The 24,701-nt window shown below is 35.3% G+C and overlaps 1 protein-coding gene across 3 annotated transcripts in view; it reads left to right on the top strand.

Moving 5' to 3' along the window:
- The window catches only part of LOC134542221 (condensin complex subunit 2), a 57,288-nt gene extending 37,570 nt beyond the window's left edge, over nt 1-19,718 (top strand). Inside the window, exons 12-13 of one of the 3 annotated variants that reach the window (XR_010076761.1) lie at nt 8,426-10,802; nt 11,066-19,718. Coding sequence is in view for 1 of the 3 variants with exons in the window: in XM_063386305.1 (XP_063242375.1) it covers nt 8,426-8,638 (213 nt within the window). In the remaining 2 variants the exon portion in view is untranslated. Of the gene's footprint in view, nt 1-8,425 lie in introns of all 3 variants that reach the window. The other 2 variants (XR_010076760.1, XM_063386305.1) reach the window with 2 other exon arrangements.
- The last annotated feature ends 4,983 nt before the right edge of the window (nt 19,719-24,701 follow it).

Below are 24,701 nucleotides of genomic sequence, written 5' to 3'. Positions count from 1 at the left end.
GTGGTTCCACCGTACAGCACGTACCAAAGGCATCTGAATCAAAAAAATTACACCAATATGCAGTACTACAACATTCAAATATTTTTTTAACTTTAACTAAAGCCTGTAAGGATAGAGCTGATATGTCATTCTTTTGTGCGTGTTGTGTGCTTCACCAAGAAATTACAAAATGCTTGGTACTCACCGTACAGCACGTACCAAAGGCATCTGAATCAAAAAAATTACACCAATATGCAGTACTACAACAATCAAATATTTTTTTAACTTTAACTAAAAGCTGTAAGGATAGAGCTGATAAGTCATTCTTTTGTGCGTGTCGTGTGCTTCACCAAGAAATTACAAAATGCTTGGTACTCACCGTACAGCATGTACCAAATGCATCTGAATCAAAAAAATTACACCAATATGTAGAACTACAACAATCAAATATTTTTTTAACTTTAACTAAACGCTGTAAGGATAGAACTGATATGTCATTCTTTTGTGCGTGTTGTGTGCTTCAAAAAGATATTACAAAATGCTTGGTACTCACCGTACAGCTCTATCAAAATCGTCTAAACCAAAATGATAACACAACTTTGAGCAGGGAAACAATTGGTTTTATTTTTATTTCGTTTTAAATCAAGGTTGCGAAAATAGAGCTGTTAGGCTCTTCTGTAGTGCGCATGGTCTGCTAATTAAAAAAAATTATAATAATGTGGTTCCACCGTACAGCACGTACCAAAGGCATCTGAATCAAAAAAATTACACCAATATGCAGTACTACAACAATCAAATATTTTTTTAACTTTAACTAAACGCTGTAAGGATAGAGCTGATATGTAATTCTTTTGTGCGTGTTGTGTGCTTCACCAAGAAATTACAAAATGCTTGGTACTCACCGTAGAGCACGTACCAAAGGCATCTGTATCAAAAAAATTACACCAAAATGCAGTACTACAACATTAAAATATTTTTTTAACTTTAACTAAACGCTGTAAGGATAGAGATGATATGTAATTCTTTTGTGCGTATTGTGTGCTTGACCAAGAAATTACAAAATGCTTGGTACTCACCGTACAGCACGTACCAAAGGCATCTGAATCAAAAAAATTACACCAATATGCAGTACTACAATATTCAAATATTTTTTTAACTTTAACTAAACGCTGTAAGGATAGAGCTGATATGTCATTCTTTTGTGCGTGTTGTGTGCTTCACCAAGATATTACAAAATGCTTGGTACTCACCGTACAGTTCTATCAAAATCGTCTAAACCAAAATAATAACAAAACTTTGAGCCGGAAAACAATTAATTTTTTTTTTTTTTTTCCGTTTTAAATCAAGGTTGCAACAATAGATCTGTTAGGCTCTTCTGTTGTGCGCATGGTCTGCTAATTCAAAAAAAAATAAATATGTGGTTCCACCGTACAGCACGTACCATGGGCATCTGAATCAAAAAAATTACACCAATATGCAGTACTACAACATTCAAATCTTTTTTTAACTTTAACTAAAGGCTGTAAGGATAGAGCTGATATGTCATTCTTTTGTGCGTGTTGTGTGCTTCACCAAGAAATTACAAAATGCTTGGTACTCACTGTACAGCTCTATCAAAATCGTCTAAACCAAAATGATAACACAACTTTGAGCCGGGAAACAATTAATTTTTTTTTTTTTCCGTTTTAAATCAAGGTTGCAACAATAGATCTGTTAGGCTCTTCTGTTGTGCGCATGGTCTGCTAATTAAAAAAAAAAAATTATGTGGTTCCACCGTACAGCACGTACCAAAGGCATCTGAATCAAAAAAATTACACCAATATGCAGTACTAAAACACACAAATATTTTTTTAACTTTAACTAAAGGCTGTAAGGATAGAGCTGATATGTCATTCTTTTGTGCGTGTTGTGTGCTTCACCAGGAAATTACAAAATGCTTGGTACTCACCGTACAGCACGTACCAAAGGCATCTGAATCAAAAAATTACACCAATATGCAGTACTACAACAATCAAACATTAATTTAATCTTTAACTAAACGCTGTAAGGATAGAGCTGATATGTTATTCTTTTGTGCGTGTTGTGTGCTTCACCAAGAAATTACAAAATGCTTGGTACTCACCGTACAGCACGTACCAAAAGCATCTGTATCAAAAAAATTACTCCAATATGCAGTACTACAACAATCAAATATTTTTTTAACTTTAACTAAACGCTGTAAGGATAGAGCTGATATGTCATTCTTTTGTGCGTGTCGTGTGCTTCACCAAGAAATTACAAAATGCTTGGAACTCACCGTACAGCATGTACCAAAGGCATCTGAATCAAAATAATTACACCAATATGTAGAACTACAACAATCAAATATTTTTTTAACTTTAACTAAACGCTGTAAGGATAGAACTGATATGTCATTCTTTTGTGCGTGTTGTGTGCTTCACCAAGATATTACAAAATGCTTGGTACACGTACCAAAAGCATCTGTATCAAAAAAATTACTCCAATATGCAGTACTACAACAATCAAATATTTTTTTAACTTTAACTAAACGCTGTAAGGATAGAGCTGATATGTCATTCTTTTGTGCGTGATGTGTGCTTCACCAAGAAATTACAAAATGCTTGGTACTCACCGTACAGCACGTACCAAAGGCAGGGGCGTAGCCAGGGGGGGGTTTTAGGGGTTCGAACCCCCCCCTTAGCTCCAAATCTTTAATTAATTTCTTATTCATCACTCAAACAAATTTCATATTAAAATTAATAAAATTTTTACCATTACAATATTTAAATTTAAGTACCGAAAACTGCTAAAATAGCACTATTATACACCTTAAAATCCAAATTTTCCCGGGGGAGGACCCCCGGACCCCCCGCTTTAATACGGGGGGGGGGGGCATGCTTCTTAACACCCCCCATACGCAAATCCTGGCTACGCCACTGACCAAAGGCATCAGAATCAAAAAAATTACACCAATATGCAGTACTACAACATTGAAATATTTTTTTAAACTTTAACTAAACATATCAGCTCTATCCTTACAGCTTTTAGTTAAAGTTAAAAAAATATTTGATTTTTGTAGTACTGCATATTGGTGTAATTTTTTTTGATTCAGATGCCTTTGGTACGTGCTGTACGGTGGGTTCCAAGCATTTTGTAATTTCTTGGTGAAGCATACAATAAGCACAAAAGAATGACATATCAGCTTTATCCTCTCAGCGTTTAGGTAAAGTTAAAAAAAATACTTGATTGTTGTAGTACTACATATTGGTGTAATTTTTTTGATTCAGATGCCTTTGGTACGTGCTGTACGGTGAGTACCAAGCATTTTGTAATTTCTTGGTGAAGCACACAACACGCACAAAAAAATGACATATCAGCTCTATCCTTACAGCATTTAGTTAAAGATAAAAATAATATTTGATTGTTGTAGTACTGCATATTGGTGTAATTTTTTGATTCAGATGCCTTTGGTACGTGCTGTACGGTGAGTACCAAGCATTTTGTAATTTCTTGGTAAAGCACACAAAACGCACAAAAGAATGACATATCAGCTCTATCCTTACAGCGTTTAGTTAAAGTTAAGAAAATATTTGATTGTTGTAGTACTTCATATTGGTGTAATTTTTTTGATTCAGATGCCTTTGGTACGTGCTGTACGGTAGGGCTCCAAGCATTTTGTAATTTCTTGGTGAAGCACACAATACGCACAAAAGAATGACATATCAGCTCTATCCTTACAGCGTTTAGTTAAAGTTAAGAAAATATTTGAATATTGTAGTACTTCATATTGGTGTAATTTTTTTGATTCAGATGCCTTTGGTACGTGCTGTACGGTAGGTTCCAAGCATTTTGTAATTTCTTGGTAAAGCACACAATACGCACAAAAGAATGAAATATCAGCTCTATACTTACAGCGTATAGTTAAAGTTAAAACAATATTTGAATATTGTAGTACGTACTGCATATTGGTGTAATTTGTTTGATTCAGATGCCTTTGGTACGTGCTGTACGGTGGAACCACATATTTATAATTTTTTTTAATTAGCAGACCATGCGCACTACAGAAGAGCCTAACAGCTCTATTGTCGCAACCTTGATTTAAAACGAAAAAAAAAAAAACCAATTGTTTCCCGGCTCAAAGTTGTGTTATCATTTTGGTTTAGACGATTTTGATAGAGCTGTACGATGAGTACCAAGCATTTTGTAATATCTTGGTGAAGCACACAACACGCACAAAAGAATGACATATCAGCTCTATCTTACAGCGTTTAGTTAAAGTTAAAAAAAAATTTGATTGTTTTAGTACTGCATATTGGTGTAATTTTTTTGATACAGATGTCTTTGGTACGTGCTGTATGGTGAGTACGAAGCATTTTGTAATTTCTTGGTGAAGCACACAACACGCACAAATAAATGACATATCAGCTCTATCCTTACAGCGTTTAGTTAAAGTTAAAAAAATATTTGATTGTTGTAGTACTGCATATTGGTGTAATTTTTTTGATTTAGATGCCTTTGGTACGTGCTGTACGGTGAGTACCAAGCATTTTGTAATTTCTTGGTGAAGCACACAACACGCACAAAAGAATGACATATCAGCTCTATCCTTACAGCGTTTAGTTAAAGATAAAAAAATATTTGATTGTTGTAGTACTGCATATTGGTGTAATTGTTTTGATTCAGATGCCTTTGGTACGTGCTGTACGGTGAGTACCAAGCATTTTGTAATTTTTTGGTTATGCACACAACACGCACAAAAGAATGACATATCAGCTCTATCCTTACAGCGTTTAGTTAAAGTTAAAAAAAATATTTGAATGTTGTAGTACTGCATATTGTTGTAATTTTTTTGATTCAGATGCCTTTGGTACGTGCTGTACTGTGGGTTTCAAGCATTTTGTATTTTCTTGGTGAAGCACACAACACGCTCAAATGAATGACATGTCAGCTCTATCCTTACAGCGTTTTGTTAAAGTTAAAAGAATATTTGAATGTTTTAGTATTGCATATTGGTGTAATATTTTTGATTCAGATGCCTTTGGTACGTGCTGTACGGTGGAACCACATATTACTTTTTTTTTTTTTAATTAGCAGACCATGCGCACAACAGAAGAGCCTAACAGATCTATTGTTTCAACCTTGATTTAAAACGGGAAAAAAAAAAATTAATTGTTTTCGGCTCAAAGTTGTGTTATCATTTTGGTTTAGACGATTTTGATAGAGCTGTATGGTGAGGACCAAGCATTTTAAAATTTCTTGGTGAAGCACAAAACACACACAAAAGAATGACATATCAGCTCTATTCTCTCAGCGTTTAGTTAAAGTTAAAAAAATACTTGATTGTTGTAGTACTGCATATTGGCGTAATTTTTTTGATTCAGATGCCTTTGGTACGTGCTGTACGGTGAGTACCAAGCTTTTTGTAATTTTTTGGTGAAGCACACAACACGCACAAAAGAATGACATATCAGCTCTATCCTTACAGCGTTTAGTTAAAGTTAAAAAAATATTTGAATGTTGTAGTACTGCATATTGGAGTAATTTTTTTGATTCAGATGCCTTTGGTACGTGCTGTACGGTGAGTACCAAGCATTTAGTAATTTCTTGGTGAAGCACACAACACGCACAAAAGAATGACATATCAGATCTATCCTTACAGCGTTTAGTTAAAGTTAAGAAAATATTTGATTCTTGTAGTACTTCATAATGGTGTAATTTTTTTGATACAGATTCTTTTGGTACGTGCTGTACGGTGAGTACCAAGCATTTTGTAATTTTTTGGTGAAGCACACAACACGCACAAAAGAATGACATATCAGCTCTATCCTTACAGCGTTTAGTTAAAGTTTAAAAAAATATTTCAATGTTGTAGTACTGCATATTGGTGTAATTTTTTTGATTCAGATGCCTTTGGTACGTGCTGTACGGTAGGTTCCAAGCATTTTGTAATTTCTTGGTGAAGCACACAATACGCACAAAAGAATTACATATCAGCTCTATCCTTACAGCGTTTAGTTAAAGTTAAGAAAATATTTGATTGTTGTAGTACTTCATATTGGTGTAATTTTTTTGATTCAGATTCCTTTGGTACGTGCTGTACGGTAGGTTCCAAGCATTTTGTTATTTCTTGGTGAAGCACACAATACGCACAAAAGAATGACATATCAGCTCTATACTTACAGCGTTTAGTTAAAGTTAAAAAAATATTTGAATATTGTAGTACTGCATATTGGTGTAATTTTTTGGATTCAGATGCCTTTGGTACGTGCTGTACGGTGGAACCACATATTTATAATTTTTTTTAATTAGCAGACCATGCGCACTACAGAAGAGCCTAACAGTTCTATTGTCGCAACCTTGATTTAAAACGGAAAAAAAATAAAACCAATTGTTTCCCGGCTCAAAGTTGTGTTATCATTTTGGTTTAGACGATTTTGATAGAGCTGTACGGTGAGTACCAAGCATTTTGTAATATCTTGGTGAAGCACACAACACGCACAAAAGAATGACATATCAGCTCTATCCTTACAGTGTTTAGTTGAAGTTAAAAAAATATTTGATTGTTTTAGTACTTCATATTGGTGTAATTTTTTTGATTCAGATGCCTTTGGTACGTGCTGTACGGTGAGTACCAAGCATTTTGTAATTTCTTGGTGAAGCACACAACACGCACAAAAGAATGACATATCAGCTCTATCCTTACAGCCTTTAGTTAAAGTTAAAAAAATATTTGAATATTGTAGTACTGCATATTGGTGTAATTTTTTTGATTCAGATGCCTTTGGTACGTGCTGTACGGTGGAACCACATATTTTTTTTTTTTTTGAATTAGCAGACCATGCGCACAATAGAAGAGCCTAACAGCTCTATTGTTGCAACCTTGATTTAAAACAGAAAAAATAAATAAAATAAATTGTTTCCGGGCTCAAAGTTGTGTTATCATTTTGGTTTAGATGATTTTGATAGAGCTGTACGGTGAGGACCAAGCATTTTAAAATTTCTTGGTGAAGCACACAACACGCACAAAAGAATGACATATCAGCTCTATCCTTACAGCGTTTAGTTAAAGTTAAAAAAATATTTGAATGTTGTAGTACTGCATATTGGTGTAATTTTTTTGATTCAGTTGCCTTTGGTACGTGCTGTACTGTGGAACCACATATTTATAATTTTTTTGAATTAGCAGACCATGCGCACAAAAGAAGAGCCCAACAGCTCTAGTGTTGCAACCTTTATTAATAACGGTACTTTTCAGAGATGTTTATGCTGTACATTCATGTTTTTCCTTTAATGTTGCATTTTGTTTGGGTTTGGCTGTACTTCTTTACAACTACAATAGAGTTAACTCAATTGCAGTGTTGCACTTTATATGTTCTGAAAGGTTTTCGCATTTCCTTTCTTGTTGCATTTTGTATGTGTAGTGTTGTACTTGTGTTGAATTTTATATGGGTAGTCAATCACTTGTTGCACATTTTATGTGTTGTGCTGTACAAAAAATTGTTGCATTTTGTATGTGTAGTACTGTACCATTGCGCAATTTCTTTTATTTCCATGTTGCATTTTGTATGTGTATTGTTGTACTTTTTGTTGAATTTTGTATGGGTAGTCACGCACTTGTTGCACATTTTATGTTTTGAGCTGTACAAAAAAGTGTTGCATTTTGTATGTGTAGTACTGTACCATTGCACAATTTCTTTTATTTCCGTGTTGCATTTTGTATGTGTAGTGCTGTACACAAGAACGTGTCGTATTTTGTATGTTTAGTGCTGTACCGCTTGGCTCCGCCCACATCTTCGGGTGGGGGAAATGAAGAGAAGGAAAATAAATCTGGAATAAAGCCAACTTCAGCCTAGTCATATCAAGCACAATAATTTTGATCAACTGCTACAAAAATTTGTAATAAGATGCTTCAAATGTGTACATAAAACAATACTACATATGTACATACATTGATAAGAGTAAGTTAAAAAATATATGCAATATTAAATATAAAAAATCACATGTTTCTCTGTAGGCCTTTAGCCATTGTCTGTAGATATGATCTATAGACTGTTTTAAATTTACTTTACTTTAAAAAATATATATATGTAGGAACTAAATAAAAATTTTTTCTTAGTACATAATACCCTAAACTAAAGATTTATGAAATAAATCCTATATTTTAACAGACAAAATAATGTAATTGAGGTAAATTTCACCCCCCTTTTTTTTGTGTGTTATGCGATGCATTGACTTCCATTTCAGTGTTTGGCGGTTATTTGACTTCACTTTCATTGTTATTTTGGTTTCATCGCTATTCACCATGTAATCTTAGTAATCTTACCTCTATAAATACCTAGGTTGTGTAAAGTTTAAATGTCTAAGCAAACAAGGCATGCCTTGGTGAAGCAGGAAGCAAAAATGTGGCAGCCGAGCACTTGAAAGTCTACGGGTGTTTTCCTGCCAGGACACGACGCCTGTCATCAACCCAGACAGGATGGCGGGGCAGGTCCTGTTCAGCAAGGTGTACCGCACCCTGCCCTCAACGCTCTCCCAGACCATGCGGGAGAACCTGAGCTTCCCTCTGGCCATGTTCGCTGCGCTGCACCTTGCCAACGAGAAGAGCTTGTGCCTGGAGCACGCGGACGACTTGTCGGACTTTGTCGTCAAACAGTTCTGAGTCGGCCAACCGCTGCTCCAGTTTGTACATTTTTTTTTAGTGAATCTGTATATTTGTGATACAAATTTTAAATTGGTCGTATGTAGAGGCTCACAGAGATATTTATGGATTGATTTAGTTGATTTGATTGACTATGTATTATGTCGAATTATAAAAAGTACCCTGTGATGGGCCCACGGCACACAGCGTGCAGGGGAATCTTAAAAAATGGACTATGCTTGCTATGCCGTAGAACACACCACAACTATGCACAAGCCACAAAGTAATTTTGTCCTTTGGGGGGGTTGCCTCTCCCCCTCTCCTGCAGTCGGGGGCTTCCACAAAGCTTTAATACAATCCAGCCTATGAACACCATTGAAGGGTCCCCTCCTTTACCATTTCCCTGAGACGAGTTCAAATTACGAGCGAAACTTTTAGTCTTGAATAATGGGTATTATTCATAAAGTATATACGTACAATATATTTTAAAACAAATTCTAGGCTTTTTACTATTTGCCAGGTTTTTTTATTATTTTATTTAGTCCAAGTTGTTTTATTTGTAAAAGAAATTAAAAATGATACTTGTTTGTTGTTTGATTTTATAAAGTACATTCTTTACTTGCTGTAGAAATGTTAGGTGGGTGAGTGTATGCAGTGAAATCTTATTACTATGTACTCACTACGAACTTGAAACTAAAAGTAAAACATTGTGTAAAGATCTACATATTACTTAAAGTAAAAGATTCTTCAAAATTGTGGCACTATATTAAAGTTCGACTGTGATTCATATTTGTGACTTTTGGTTCACTGTTTGACATACATAACATTTTTTTTTTCTTTAATCACATTTGACGTAATACTTCAAATGTTTGGCTTATTGAATTGAACTATAGTTTCCAATTTTCATGTAATACAAATTTCTCTTCATATTTTGTATGTAATTGATTACACTGACCTGCAATGCTGGCATGCTGATTCTGAAAGTGAAGTCAAATTTTCTCTATCGCATCACGTTTTATTTTTTTTGCAAAATCAAAATGAAAATATGAGACATATGAGACACGTGCACATGCAATATTACAATTATCACATATATGGAATGTTTTTTTCACTATTGTGAACATATTATGTATAGAAATATTTAAAGTATTGTGTAACAGATTTGAATGAAAACACAGCCAAATAGACTAAAATTTGTTATACATTAAGTCTCATAACTAGAGACCCCGAAAAATGGTGAAGCGCAAAATTCACGAAATAACACGAAAATTTGATACTTTAAACAAATTTTGTGGCTTTCCTTTGATTTCGACATAGTCGCGAAATTCACGAATTTTCGCGTGAAGTTCATGCTTTTTCGTGCGAGATTCACGCTTTTTCGCACAAAATAATGTCCTTATGTCGCAAGTTCTATTTATTTACGCCATCATAAACATAGGCGTGAAATAAACATAGATTGAAAGACTAGTGCCGTGATATTATCTTCATTTTGACACGTTACTGAAATCCACATATTTTTATTACTCTGTTTACAAGCAGTAAATATTGCAATCGCAAATGAAAACAAAATGTAACAAATGTCAACAATCGATATGTTCGCACTACCAACATAACAAAATTGACTGTTCACAGTTTTTGTGTTTTGAATAATGGTCGTTTCTGCCGCAAGGCGCACTGGTGTTGATTTTTCTAACCTAATTTAATCGCATGGAGCTAAGATGGCAGTCATTTTTGCATGCACATATCTATGAGTGTTTACAACTACCGTCCACATTTTGTAAGTTTTGTGATACAATTGAATTTATGGCTAAGATGCCGAAAACTTCGACAATGTTTGATTGCGAAAGAGAGATGAAATCGGATGATTTTATATTTTTGATCAGCGGGACAAAATTATGATGTGCAAGTTCTGCAACGTGCGGGTTGATTGGACACGCAAAGACACGTTCAAAAAGCATGTGGCAAATGACACGCACAAAACAAAAAAGACAATTATTTTGTCAAGCATTCTACCGTGTCTAAAAAAATTTCGATAGGCGACAGCGTGAATAAAGCAAATAAGCTTGAAAGTGCAGAAAACAAGAATTTGTTTCTGATTTTGTTAATGTGATGCTGTAAGTTAACATTCCTTTGGAAAAAGCTGATCATCCAGTTATGAGGGAATGGTTTAACACCCATGTTGAAGGTTAGCCTTATTTATTTAGAAATGTTTTCCCCCTCTATTAAAAGTTCATAAGCATATGTAGGCCTACAATATTATTGATTAACTCACCTTTAGGCCCAACTTACCTTTACTTCAAATAAATATGCAAGTACCTCAGATTAACAAACACATAAATAGGATGGATTGCATTGTGAAATTGAGTAAATTAGCTTTAATATTTTCAGTGATAACCTTATAAATGCTACCTATTTATAAGTATATTGTAAGTTATGTATACATTTTAGGTGCAGGGGATTTGTCATCATCAGCCAACACTCTTAGAGAAACTTATGTCCCAAAAATTGGCCAGGCAAATAAGGAAGCAGTAAGGCACACTGTAGAAGACAAACAGATTGTATTCTTGTGTGATGAAAGGACAGACAAAGTGGGCCGATATAAGGCAGAGTCTGCTACTTTGTAGTGCCTATGAAAGATACTATGGTAACTGTTGTGTTACACATTTGTGTACCAACCAAAGCTTACCTGCAGAGGAGAATTTCTAGTATGTACAGTGAGATAGACTATAATTGAATTTGAATATTGAAATACTGTGTATTGTAACTTAGGATTTTTAATGGAATATCTCGAATGTTTTTATTTTTCCTGTTTATGTAAAGAAGATTTTCACATACAAAATTTAACAGCTATTTATAATTGTATTTTTATGTACAATACAGTAGAACCTCGATGATACGTTCCCGTTTCATACATTTTCCCGTGTCATACGCCGATTAATTTTGGTCCCGCCGAAAGTTCTATATTTACAATGGTTTACTTTCCCGGAACATACACTTATAAAATCTTTAATTTCCCGTTTCATACGTTTTTACGAAGCGGAAAAGTCCTAAAATTCACAATTTTTTTTGTTATATTCCTCCTGATAAACTACGTTTTAATGCTTTTATTTTGAAAAACGTTCATTGTTTACCTTTGCAAACGTAAGAAAATAACTTTATCGCACCATAGATATGGATAGTATCGGGAAGACTGTGCACTTCGCTATTAGCATCTATGGCCAGCACCAAGCGAGACTAGTGGCGCGAATGATTATGAAAATGGTGCACGTGATTTACCAAGGCACGGATCTCATATTTTGTGCATTCATTAATCTTTGAACTGAATATACTTGTTTGTAGGGATGGGAAATATAGTTCTTTGGAACGAACTAGTTCGTTCGGAACTAGTCACTTCAAAGACTAGTTCTTTAGGAACCGTTCTATTGAACTACATCGGTCGCGGACTGTATCGCGGTTTCCAATGTTTAAACAAAATATTCCATACATTGCACCAACACAATCGTTACAGACTTTTTGTTTTATGGGCATTTCTTTTTCTATAAATAAAAGAGGCACACAGTAATCCGATGCTTGTAAACAATATCTCCCATTACAAATGAGCGACTATCATATTGTTTTTCTTTCACACACTTCTTACATTTTTGAATGTGTATTAATTTATTTTCTGCAAGTAAAGTGCTTATTTTCACATGTTTACAAAACAAAATAATGGTATAGTGTTTTCTCATCTGTGACAACCTAAGCTGATTTTTTTCGTATTAGGTAAGTTTTATTATGTTTCTTTAAATTTTAGTGTAGTTTTGTAATGTGTGGTCTATGTGTAATGAAAGTTTAATTTCAGGTTATATAGGCTATCTGAAATTTAACGTAATTACACTTATTTACGTGACACGTTTTTTAATGTCAATATGTAATGTAAATGTCTAAAGAATATTAGATAAAAATTAAGAGTTCACGATAGTCAAACGATACTATCTATGTCTTTGAACTAGCTAGTTCAGTGTGTATATGTACTCCCTTTCTCTTCGGTCTTCGTAGTTCAGATCAGTACTTGGAATAGAGGTGGGTCGAAAAGTATCAACCTGATACTTTGCCACTGATACGCGCCTGTATCAGGAACGGCAAACGAGTACACTTGAAAAGTATCAGAGACTTTAGTATCAGTTCAGAATTCACCTGGAACACCACGGCCAATGAATACAGTACCCGATCGCAGATGACGGTCACTTGGGCGGAGCTTGTGAAAGGGGAGGGAGCAGGAACGACGAATAAGGGATAAAGAAGGGAAAGAATGTAGGGGAGGAAGCGCAGGGGAAGGCGTTGAAGCCTTGAAGGAGAGGCGCAAAGCGATATTGTTACAAGCAGGGCTGCCACTCATGGGTTTTTCCACCCAGATCTGGGTTTTTCCAATGGTGTTTGGGTTTCTGGGTTTTTAAATAATGAATTCCAACAATTCTAGGTTTTTTATAATTTTAATTATTTTTATACCTAAAACAATAATAAAGGTAGTAGCTACTGTACCGTAAAACGGGGTGAGAATGTGACTGCATGGGTGAGAATGTGACAACACACATTTCTGTCCTTGAGTGCACTCCTGGTGAGTCACAGCAAAGTTATTTTTTCGATCAATTAATCGTTGAATTCTTTAGATTTCGATACATGCGATGGAAGTGTTTTTGTTGTCATACTATCTATGGCCTATTTGTATGAATTTTTTCTGCAAAGTTGGGAAATAAACGTGTTGTTTAAATATAGAAAAAGTGTTCCAGAAAAGGGATATTCCGATGTTTCATACATAAAGGTAAAATTGGTTTTTGTTAACTACAATTAATACCAAGTTATTTGCTGTATAAATTATCTGAATATTATGAAACTGTAATTTTTGAAAGAAGGTTAAGTAAAAAATGTGCATTTGAAGGGGTGAGAATGTGACATCAGTGTCACCAATTCCAATTTTAAAAAGTCACAAAATCCCTCATAACATAGACAAGATATTCAAATTATCAGAAAGACTAACTAAAATAAATAATTTAAGATTTTAGAAAGACTTATAACTTTATGTTAAATGCTTTATCAGCGACATTTTGTAAGATTGTTTATTTATCAATGTTCTTTGGTATTGATGTTTTTGTTCATTCTTTCAGAATTACCTACAGTTTTTACCTGGTAGTTGTTTCCAGTATGCCACGCAATTACAAAAAAAAAGTTGGCGGCAGAACGTATCGTAATTGGACAGATGACCAATTAAAGGCTGCAATTGAAGACATTAAATCTAAAAGAGAGAGTCTACGTTCAGCTTCTGAAAAGTCTGTTAACATTTGATTTCTATCATAATTAATTTTAAAGTTATTGTATAAAATATTAGGAGCACAAAGATAATGTTAATTGTTTAAATTTTCAGATATGGGATCCATAAAAACACTTTGTGGAAAAAAATGCATGGCGAATTGTCATCCAAAACAGGCGGACAAACTGTACTAACAGAGGAGGAAGAAAACGTAATTGTTGCTCATCTCATCACTGTTGCAACTTTTGGCTTCCCCTTCACCATTTTGGATCTTCGATTGGTGGTCAAATCATACCTTGACAGGTTAGGGCGAATTGAAAGAAGATTCCAACGTAACTTACCAGGTAAAGATTGGGCAGATTTGTTTTTGAGACGCCATAAAAAGGAGCTAACTCAGCGGACAGCTCGTCCCATTTCACGAGTTCGTGCTGCATTAGATAAGGATGTTATTGTTGAGTATTTTAACCATTTAGGCAACAGTATTGATGGAGTGCCTCCTTCTCATATATGGAACTATGATGAGACGAATATAACGGACGACCCTGGAAATAAGAAAGTACTCGTCAAGAGAGGAACCAAATATCCCGATCAAATTAAAAATTCCACTAAGGCTTCAGTTTCTGTAATGATGTGTGGGAATGCAGCAGGGGAAATGGCCCCACCTTATGTCACCTACAAGGCTGAAGGACTCTATCAAAGTTGGACTGAGGGAGGACCACGTGGCACACGCTATAATCGCTCGAAAAGTGGTTGGTTTGATGCTAGGATATTTGAGGATTGGTTTGAGGGATTGATGCTCCCTATACTAAAAAAGCAAGATGGTGTTAAAATTTTAATAGGAGATAATTTAAGTTCTCACATAAATTATCATGTTGTTGAACTGTGTGAAGCTAATAACATAAGGTTTGTAGCATTGCCTCCCAATTCCACACACTTGTTGCAGCCATTAGATGTAGGGTTCTTTAGACCAATGAAGGGAGCATGGAGGAACATTTTAAATGAATGGAAAGAAAGTGACCAAGGTAGGAAGCTGAGAACAATCCCCAAAGAGAGTTTTCCTGTTTTTCTAAAAATGTTAGTTGAAAATCTAAAAGTGAAGAGCAGCCAGAATTTAAAATCAGGTTTTCAAGCATGTGGCATAGTTCCTCTAAATCAGGACGCTGTTCTCAAAAAACTTGTTGGCAACGAGATGGCTTCAAGTGATCTCCGTGAACATGTGGCAGAGTCCTTTCTGAATGAGATGGAAAAGAAAAGAAAATCAGTTGTTTGTGTTGTGCAAAGGAAAAGGAAGAAAATTGATGTGCCACCTGGAAAAGGTTTCACCACCGCTGACATTCCTCACATGATCCAATCTCAACCTACCACTCTGATGGAAATTCAAGAGCAGCAACCTTCCACCTCTGGAGTAGTTCAATAGATTCAGCAGAAGCCTCGTCAAACGAGCGGGACAAGGAAAAGGAAGGCCATAAAAAGGAAACAAAAAGATTTCTCATCTGAAGAGGAAGAGGAGAGTGAGAAAATAATTGATGATGAAAGTGAAGACAGCGTAACAAGCAATTTTTTTCAAGATTCTTCTAATTCTTCTGAGGAGGACAAGTCTGAGGATGAACAAGAACCCCTCACTCCAGCACCTGTCTCTGAACCGCAGTACGTAAAAGGAGATTATGTAGTGGTGACATATGAGGGAAAAAATTATCCTGGTATTGTCATTGACCTGGATGATGATGATATTCATGTATCGACTATGATTCCCTGTGGAAAGTACTGGAAATGGCCAGAAAAAGTCGATTCAATTTGGTACAAACGTCATGCTGTTTTATTCAAAGTTCCCCCACCTCGACAAATAAGTAAAAGAGCAGTGTTTTGCATAGACATGAAGCCTTAAATACACGTTGATGAATTGTAAACATTTTGTATTAACTTTATAATTGTATTGTGTCAATGTATGGTCTGTATCAGTAAATCACTGTATCGTAGTTCATTGTATTAAGCTAAAATGTTTTTGTGTATGTTTAACTTTATTTTTTCTTCAATGAACATGTGTTTTGTGGTCTAAAATACATTGATTACTTATTTTTGTAAAGCAAAATGTAATTTATGGGGTTAGAATGTGACACTACTAACTTAGCAGCAAATATAATACAATATTGCTAACGTCACATTCCCACCCCACTCATTGGGGTGAGAATGTGACAAACAATTGTTTTAATAAAAACATTTTGAATCCATTTTTGAAAATTGATATTTTCAGAAAAGTAAGAAAAAGGTGTTATCCATCATAAATAAAATTTTCAGTCCATAAATATAAATACTGTAGTTAGGGAAGGTCAAAAACTAAGAAACCTGTCACATTCTCACCCCGTTTTACGGTATCTGTTGCAATATCTGTTTGATAAATGCAAACAAGTCTATGTGTTTCACACACAAAAATACATATAAACACAAAACTAGTTTTCAAGAAGCTAAGTCGAATATTAAATTAGACACATTCTTCAAAGAGGCTTGCAGAACACAAAACCAATGCAACAATTAACCTTCAAACCAATCTTGTAGAATCAGACTCTGAATAAAGACTAACGTACATGATGCAGTTTTATAAAAACAATTACCGGTTTAAAGGATGCAGTGATGGTGTTTGTTTTGTCATGTATCAGGGCCGTAACTAGGAGATTCGTTAGGGGGGGCAAAGCTTAATTTGCCGCCCCCTTCTTACCAACATTATAAAATACCCTTTTTCGTTAGAAGCGGTGGTTGAAATGATACCATTCACTTATACATAATTGAGAACTTTTATTTATCAAGTATACTAATTGGAAAACTAATACAATTACATTTTTATTATAATGAAGTAGACTGTTATCAAACTATTGTTTATTGTTTGCACAACAGTGAAAATTAATGTCTTACCAATAAGTTTATTAAGTACTCAAATTACATAAGGAACATGTGCTTCTGAATTAAGTATAATATTGTATTGATAACCATACAAAGAAATTCAGTTCAAAATTTAATTTTTCGAGCATGATTAGCTGCAAAAGTGTTAATAATATCATCAAAATTGATCAAAGCAGCTCGTTTGTGTTCAATAGATATAAATAATACTTAGATTTGTTAATCTCTGCTGGCCCATCGTGCTTCTCAAATAGCTTTTAATAAGTTTAAGTTTACTAAATCTTCTTTCACCTGACGCAATTGTAACTGTAAGGGTGAAAAACATTCTCAGAGCAGTAGTAATGTTAGGATGTGCCTCCTCCAATTTAATTTTGTAGATAAGGCTCAACATTGTTGATGCTGTAGCATCTTTTAATTCATAGTCTACTGTTAATGCATGGTGCTTAATACTTTCAATTTCAAATACGAATTCTTCTTTGTTAAGATCGGCCCTGTGTTTCCTAATTCTGCTGCTTTGACTTTTAAATCTTCTACTTCCATTTTATGAATTTGAACACCACTAAAAAATCCAAACTTATTGTTAATGTTCTCCAAAGCCTTAAACCTGTTACTCAGTTCCATAATTAATCTGTCAATGACTTTCAACATTACATTTGGACATACGCCATTGCTAAGCACTTTTTCTGTAAGAAAACTAAAAAATAAAATAAATAAATAAGTAAAAATAACCAAAAGACAAAAAGCACAAATTAAGCAAAAAAATTGCTGTTGTCAACAGAATATAAACACCACAAAATATTCCGTAACAGGAATATGGTCAACAAACAAAAAAAACAAAGAAAAATGTACTAAGAGAACGAAAAAAAAAAACCACAAATCATGATGACACAAAAATATTGAACCCAAAAAAAAATTCAGCACAATGGTTGAAACGAGACAAAAACACGACAAAACGAAAAGACGAAACAAACACAATAGTTTTTCCAAAACAGAAACAAGCGACGTTTCGGGAACTGCTATCTGCTCCCGTCCTCAGGCAGAAACGCACATGGTACGAAAACACAGTAGCGACTGAGTAGGGGATGGTAAAATGAGGGTATTTATCAGAGAAAGGGCTACATCTTGCTCAGCCAAGTGATCACCCGCGAAACGGGTCCTTGAGATACCAGCTCTCATCGCAGTGGTTTTACTCACTCCAGACCACGAATTATGGTAATACTTGTTTCTTAGAGTGAAGTAACGCATTTGGAGTACGAATATATTTACAAATTATGCATAATCAAGTTAAATAGAATTTCTTAATTCCTTGGCTAACATATTGGTTGCGATATGTACACTTTCAAAACTTTTTTTAATGACTAGAATCAAGTTGTTTTAGTGAACCATTTTTAATATTTTGCCGCCCCCTGATATTTGCCGCCCGGGGCACATGCCCCCCATGCCCCCCCTTAGTTCCGGCCCTGTCATGTATATATTTGTAGGTTTTTTTATGATATGTACTGGTCCAAGAATTACTTATACAGCCATTTTGCTGCAGTGTAATTTTCTTGTATTGGTTGTATTTAACCGTTTTCAGTCTTGTAAGGTAATTAATTGTTTTATATTAAAACCAGTTATGTTTATATTTTTGAATTAGTACGCAAACATTTTCAACGATAGCATTTTAGACGCATCTGGGTTGTTTACCCATGTGTCTGGGTTTTTTTGTAGGTTATCTAGGTTTTTCATGAATATCAGAGTGGCAGCCCTGGTTACAAGTCGTTTTGTTTATTGTCCTACTTCAAAGTACGCTCAGTGCGCAGTGCGTGCACCGTCTCGTTCAATAATAAAACTAATGAAATTTTAATATTAAAAAGTACATTAATACAAGATATAATATTTATATTTGTGCACCTAACAGCTATGAAAATGCAAATAAATTCTCAGTTGACACTAATAACAGATGTAATCAACATATGGACTTTCTTTTTTCGAAAACAATTAGTAACTAGTGTTTTTATACATTAAAAATTCACGATTTTATCAAAAATAAAAAATAAAAAAACAGATAGGTACATTAGTGAGCATACTATATCAATGTTTATGTTTCAAATGTTTCTTCAGATTAGTCGATGATTTATAACTCAGTTTTTGTTTACACAAATTACAATTAGCAAACTCATTATTTTCCGTGAAAAAATTCCACACAAATGAAGTCTTTTTCGTGCACTTATCCATTCCTTATTTCACTATAAAGATACTAACTACAAAGCATGACAGCCCGCAAAATGGTGATACACGGCCAGGACGAACTGCAGTGAATGTTGAACTGATTGATACTGGCTGTATCAGGCGGGCATGAGAGTATCAGAGGTAGAGAATTACCGGGCGTGATAAATAATGTATCAGATTCTCCTTCCGGTCGCACGGTCTGCGTACGCGGAGCTTTGTTGCCTCCTGGGACCGTCTGATACAGAAGTATCAGAGACTTGTACCTAGGTACATTACTGTATCAGTATCAGGTTGGGACTGATACCGAAAATTGCTGTCCCAACCCACCTCTAACTTGGAACGTCTCTGCTTGGAACTGACTAGACTTGTGTAGTTCGCGATCGAACTAGTTCGGAAGAGCGCTCCCACAGACGAACTACGCGAACTAGCTCCCAGAACCCTCGCTCCTCAGTTCATTAGCTCGTTCTTTTACCGATCTCCTTCTTTTAGTTCTGTGCACATGATCTGGCTCTTATCAAAAGTCGTCACTCGTTCTCCCTTTCGGGTATTAATTACGGCTTTTTTTCTATATCTAATTGTAAGGTAACAAATTAGAAGAGTAATGGGTCTCTATTCTTAATAATTTACGTAATTTTGTAGCCTGTACATAATAACACATTTTTGTTGATTATTTCTTAAAAAAAAATATAATTTGTATATTTATAAAACGGTATTTTATTCACTAAAATAAACGCATTTCATAAATAATATTTCTTAAACTAGCTATAAAATAAATCCTTTTATAAATTAAAATGTTTCGATTATAGTGTATGTTAAGTGAAGAATAAAAACAGAACTGTTATATACGCCATTTTACCCAATTATGTCAATTATTGTTTTATTTACTCATTTGATGTATAATAACCCAAAAAAGGATAATAATCTAGGCGTTCACAACACTGATCATTATAAAAAATAACTATTATAACATACAAAGAAGATCGCCTGCAGTAGCGGTAGCAAAGCGAACGAACTATCTGTGACCTGTCTTCTTTGAATTCGAGATGGGAGCGGACGAACTAAAAGAGCGACCTAGTTCGCCAAGGAGCTGCGAACTAAAAGGAGCGCTCCCGGTCGCGAACTATTATGCGCAAGTCTAGAACTGACGAAGCGATGGGGAAATAAAGGTAGGGGGGGGGGGGATGAGACCAAATAAAGAACAAACGTAAGAGAGGGAAGAAAGCAAGAAAGAAAGACGTGGCATATTGGGTGACAGTGGTTTTGGTGGGGGGGGTAGGGGGGGGGGGGTGGTTTATCTTTCGCGCATGCGCAGTAAGGACCAAACAGTAGGCGACGAGAAACACGCAAAGAACGAAAGAACGATTGTTTTTGGTAACAGCGAACTAGTCACCTAGGGATCTTTCGCGCATGTGCAGTAAGGACCAAACAGAGTAGGAGAAGAGAAACACGCAAAGAACGAAAGAACGATTGTTTTTGGTAACAGCGAACTAGTCACCTAGTTCGCTCGTCAGAACAGTTCCAAATGAACTGGTAGTTCGCGAACTACCCATCCCTACTTGTTTGTTATTGTTTTCTTACGATCGGATTGTTTTGTATTTTACGTTTCTCAAGTTAAATTTTATTGAAAATTGTTCTGTTGCATAAAGTTGTTTGTAAAATGAAACAAACCAGCAAAAATTTCTGTTTTTCTTTTTACAATAGCCTAATTTTTTTATTTCTAATTTAGGCTTGGTGACTTTTCCCCTCTCCAAGAAAGGTACTTGATTATGGACTGTATTTTACATTTCTGGTAGTTTTATTATATGTATATATAATGATGAATTCATATCTTTCATTAATATGATGCAATTATTTACACATTATGTATTTAAGTTTAATCTGACATTGGGCTGGTATGCTAGATTGAAATTTTTTTTATTATTGCCATTCCCTTTTCATACACTTTCCCGCATCATACACCATTTTTGTGCCCTCCGTTGAAAAGTGTATGACAGGGGTTCTACTGTATAACATATTCGTAAACACAGCTTTCCTCATTTGCATGTGCCGCTATGAGGTTTTTTTTACACCGCCAATGGCACAATTTTTTTCACAATTTTTTGGGGTCTCTACTGATTGCTTATTTTTACACCGATTTTTTGCACAGCTTGCTTATTTTTACACCAATTTTTTGTACCGATTTTGTCATTTTTTTACACCGAAATGAGCCAGTTTTATTTACCATTTTCTGGGGTCCATACTCATAACATATTGACAATGGTAAGCTCATGGTTTAAATTTTATAATATGTATCTTGATTTATTTTAAGAAACTTCTTTGCCTTCCTTTTCGTGTGTGAGATGTAATTGGATCTTCTGCCTTTAGTAACCAGCAGTAATCTTTTGAGCATGTTTTGGTTCCATTTCCCTTGATATCTGCGTTACAATTCCTTTAGAATTTTAGATCCTGGTGAAATCTTTCTCCTTGCTCTTTGCTCAGCATTCCTAGTTTCTCAGGGAAATAGCTCGGATGTGAATGTCACATTTGCACCTTTAAGCTCATTTTGCAGCATAAATCTTGAAAAGAAACAAGCATTCTATCCACCATTTGTTTTTAGTCTGAAATTTTTCTGTTACCAAGAAATTTTTGGCCACATCCCGGAATGATTTCCATGCCGATCATTCTACAGCGTACATAACATCTTCAAAATTAGCGTCAGAAAGAAGTTTTTTGATATGTGGACCCTCTTTGATCTTGACATTACTGATGCCTGGAAATCGATGACACAGGTACTGAAAGCAATCATCTTCTTTGTTTAGAGCCTTAACAAATTGCTTCATAAGCCCTAGTTTGATGTGAAGCGGAGGTAACAATGTGTCGGACTTGACAACAAGAGTTTTTTTGTTGTATGTATATTTTTTGAACCTACAATTAATCCTCTATGTGGCCATTCATTTTGGGTCCAGTGATGTAACTGTGATTAACTGTCCCACTCACACAGAAAGTAGGGGGCTTTGTGTAACCTGCTTGTAAACCAAACAGAATAACTATACACCTCATCATCTTAAGATTTTCATATGTTTTTCGCATAACTGAATGAGCGACGGAACAGATGCAAGTTTGTTTTAATTTTGAAGAAGGATGCACTTCTAACTATGCTTGGAGGTATTTATAAAAAGTCTCCATGGGATAGGGTCGTACTGTGGTTATCCTAGTTTCAGCATAACCTCCGGAATTTTGCTGCAATAAACCAAAGTTCCCTCTATAGAAAAGAAAGGAGTAAATTCTGGTTTGTGATGTCTGTACCAATAGTACTTCGTCCCTGGTGCCAACATGTTCCTTTTACGAAGTCTAGACCCGAGTATCTTGGCAGATTCCTTTGTAAGGCAAAGATCTCGAACAAAGTCCTTTAATGCACTTTGCTTGAAAAGTTTCGGTTCTTTTTCAACACCTTCAGGCGAGAAATCACAATCAGAGGTAGGGCTGGCCATTTCTGCGTCACATTCAGATTCAGAAGAGGGACAATTCTGTAAATGTTCCGAACGCTGTGGTACTGGTACATCAGGGCCATGAGGAACAGGTAAAACTGCGGATGGAATATTGCTGGGATACACAACGTTACTTTGGTTCCTGCTGTGTAATCCCTTCACATTCACAGACCAGAAGTAGCAGTGAGTAATGTGTACAGGTATGCACTTTTTGTGTTTATTTGTTCACATAATTCGAGGTTATTTTTCTCTGAAAGGGAGGTTATTTTGACTACCAAAATGGATAACAGTAATACCAATTTCATATCTCAAGTGTCGTGAAAACTGTTTTAACACTTAATACACACCAAATACTAACTACTTAATATTAAAAAAGATGACATTAAAAAGGTATAATTAAAATTGAATGTCCAGTATTTGGAGAAGTATGAAGACATTTCTCAATTCTTATTTAAATACTTACTGTACTCACTGAATTGTTCACTTCAAACCATTGGCAAACTGGGACCTTACTGCTTCAAAATTATTACAACACTTAATCAACACAGCAAACACTATTTAAAATGAAAGTTAACTTAAAATAAATGAATATCAATTAAAAACAACACATTAAGTAGGCTACGCTCACTAAGGTATTCACAGCTCAAATCTTCAAAAGAAAATATGGCCATTGTTGCAAGTTTTACCTCTGTGAGTGTTGTTCTTCTATCCATCAACACTGTATTGTACGAAGACAAGAACCGTTCACAGTCAACATTGGCACAAGGGAACCAAATCGCTTCGAAACACTTGGTCGCAAAATCTGGCCTCGTTAATTTCACAACTCTCAAAGCTGTGAGAATGTCTGGGCGATTACTTTCTGAAACCTGCTGGTTTAGTGCCACTTGCAACTGACAGAAACCTGAAGTTATTTCTTGAGTATCCAGTGAAGTAAATCGAAAAATATTTCTAATATTTTCAACCAGGCTTGGGTTTACTGTTGCTAGGATGATATATTTTGGATCCAATTTTTAAGGTGTTCAAACATTTTTTTTGCTGGGATCCTGTGCCATTAAAGAAGTCAACTTTGCTTGGGCTCGGGCTTGTGAAACTATTCTTTGAAGTGACAGTTTTGCTTCTGCTGCCTTAGTTGGGGCAAGAGACTCTAGTGCACTTTGGGTGTTATCAAAGTAAACACCATTTGAAACAGCTGTGTAGCATTCTTTGAGATGCTCAAGTTCACCATGTAGCAAATGTGATGTTGGATATGATGAACCCTCCAACTTAAGCATCAAATCCACCAATTCCTTGGCATGCTCCTTTACGAAAATTGCTTGTACATGAACAGCTGCCAGATGCTGATGGCACTGAAGTATTCTACACCAGCATTCTGAAGTGCTTTGATCTTGTCTTTTTGGCAGAAGTCAGCAATATCAAGCAAATAATCTGCAAGGTAAAACACAGATGTGAACCAAGAGTTCCACCTAGTAATTACAGGAACGGTAAACAAAGGTTGTTTCTCTCCGTACTTCTCTTCTAGGAAACTTGCGTACAGGTGTCGCCTCTTCCTAGTATTCAAAAAAATGTTCTTTACCTTAAAAACTGTAATATTCAGCTCGGACAGTTCTTTGATCCACGCCCCACCAACAAGATTGAGTTTATGTGGCCAGCACTGCACATACTGTAAATGATCGCCAACAATGATTTCCAAAGCTTTGCTGCACTTGACCATGTACCTTGCAGTGTCTGTAACTAAGGATCTCACATTGTCATATTTGATGTCGTACTTATGCAAGGAATCAACAGTTGCTCTTGTGCATGTAGTTACATTAGCTGCAGCTAAAAAATGTAAACCACCCACAAAAATTTGTGGCTTATTGAAATCATCAACAAAAAAATGAAATAATACAACAAACACACACCTTCCCATACGATCTGTCGTTTCATCACAAAACCATCCACTAGTTTCTCTTTCAGGATTCTCTTTAGGTATTCTACTCGCTGGTGTGCCAACACTTCCACACATTTTTTTTTCTTCAAAGTACGTGTATTCGGAAAATCACCAGCTCCTTCTATGTACTTATGAGCCATTTCTTAATGTTGGGATTATCAAGTTTTTGTAAAGGTATATTTGCTTTAATGAAAGCCTCTGTGGTGTCCTTGATGAAGTTAGTCTTGAAATCTGTCTTCTTTGCGATGTTACTGAAAGATGCCGATGTCGAACACTGCCGTTTTACACTTTGCTCAG

The sequence above is a fragment of the Bacillus rossius genome (assembly GCF_032445375.1).
Source record: "Bacillus rossius redtenbacheri isolate Brsri chromosome 4 unlocalized genomic scaffold, Brsri_v3 Brsri_v3_scf4_2, whole genome shotgun sequence".
Classification (NCBI taxonomy): Eukaryota; Metazoa; Arthropoda; class Insecta; order Phasmatodea; family Bacillidae; genus Bacillus; species Bacillus rossius.
Note: the sequence above shows the minus strand (reverse complement) of the source record. Positions and strands in the feature narration are given on the sequence as shown.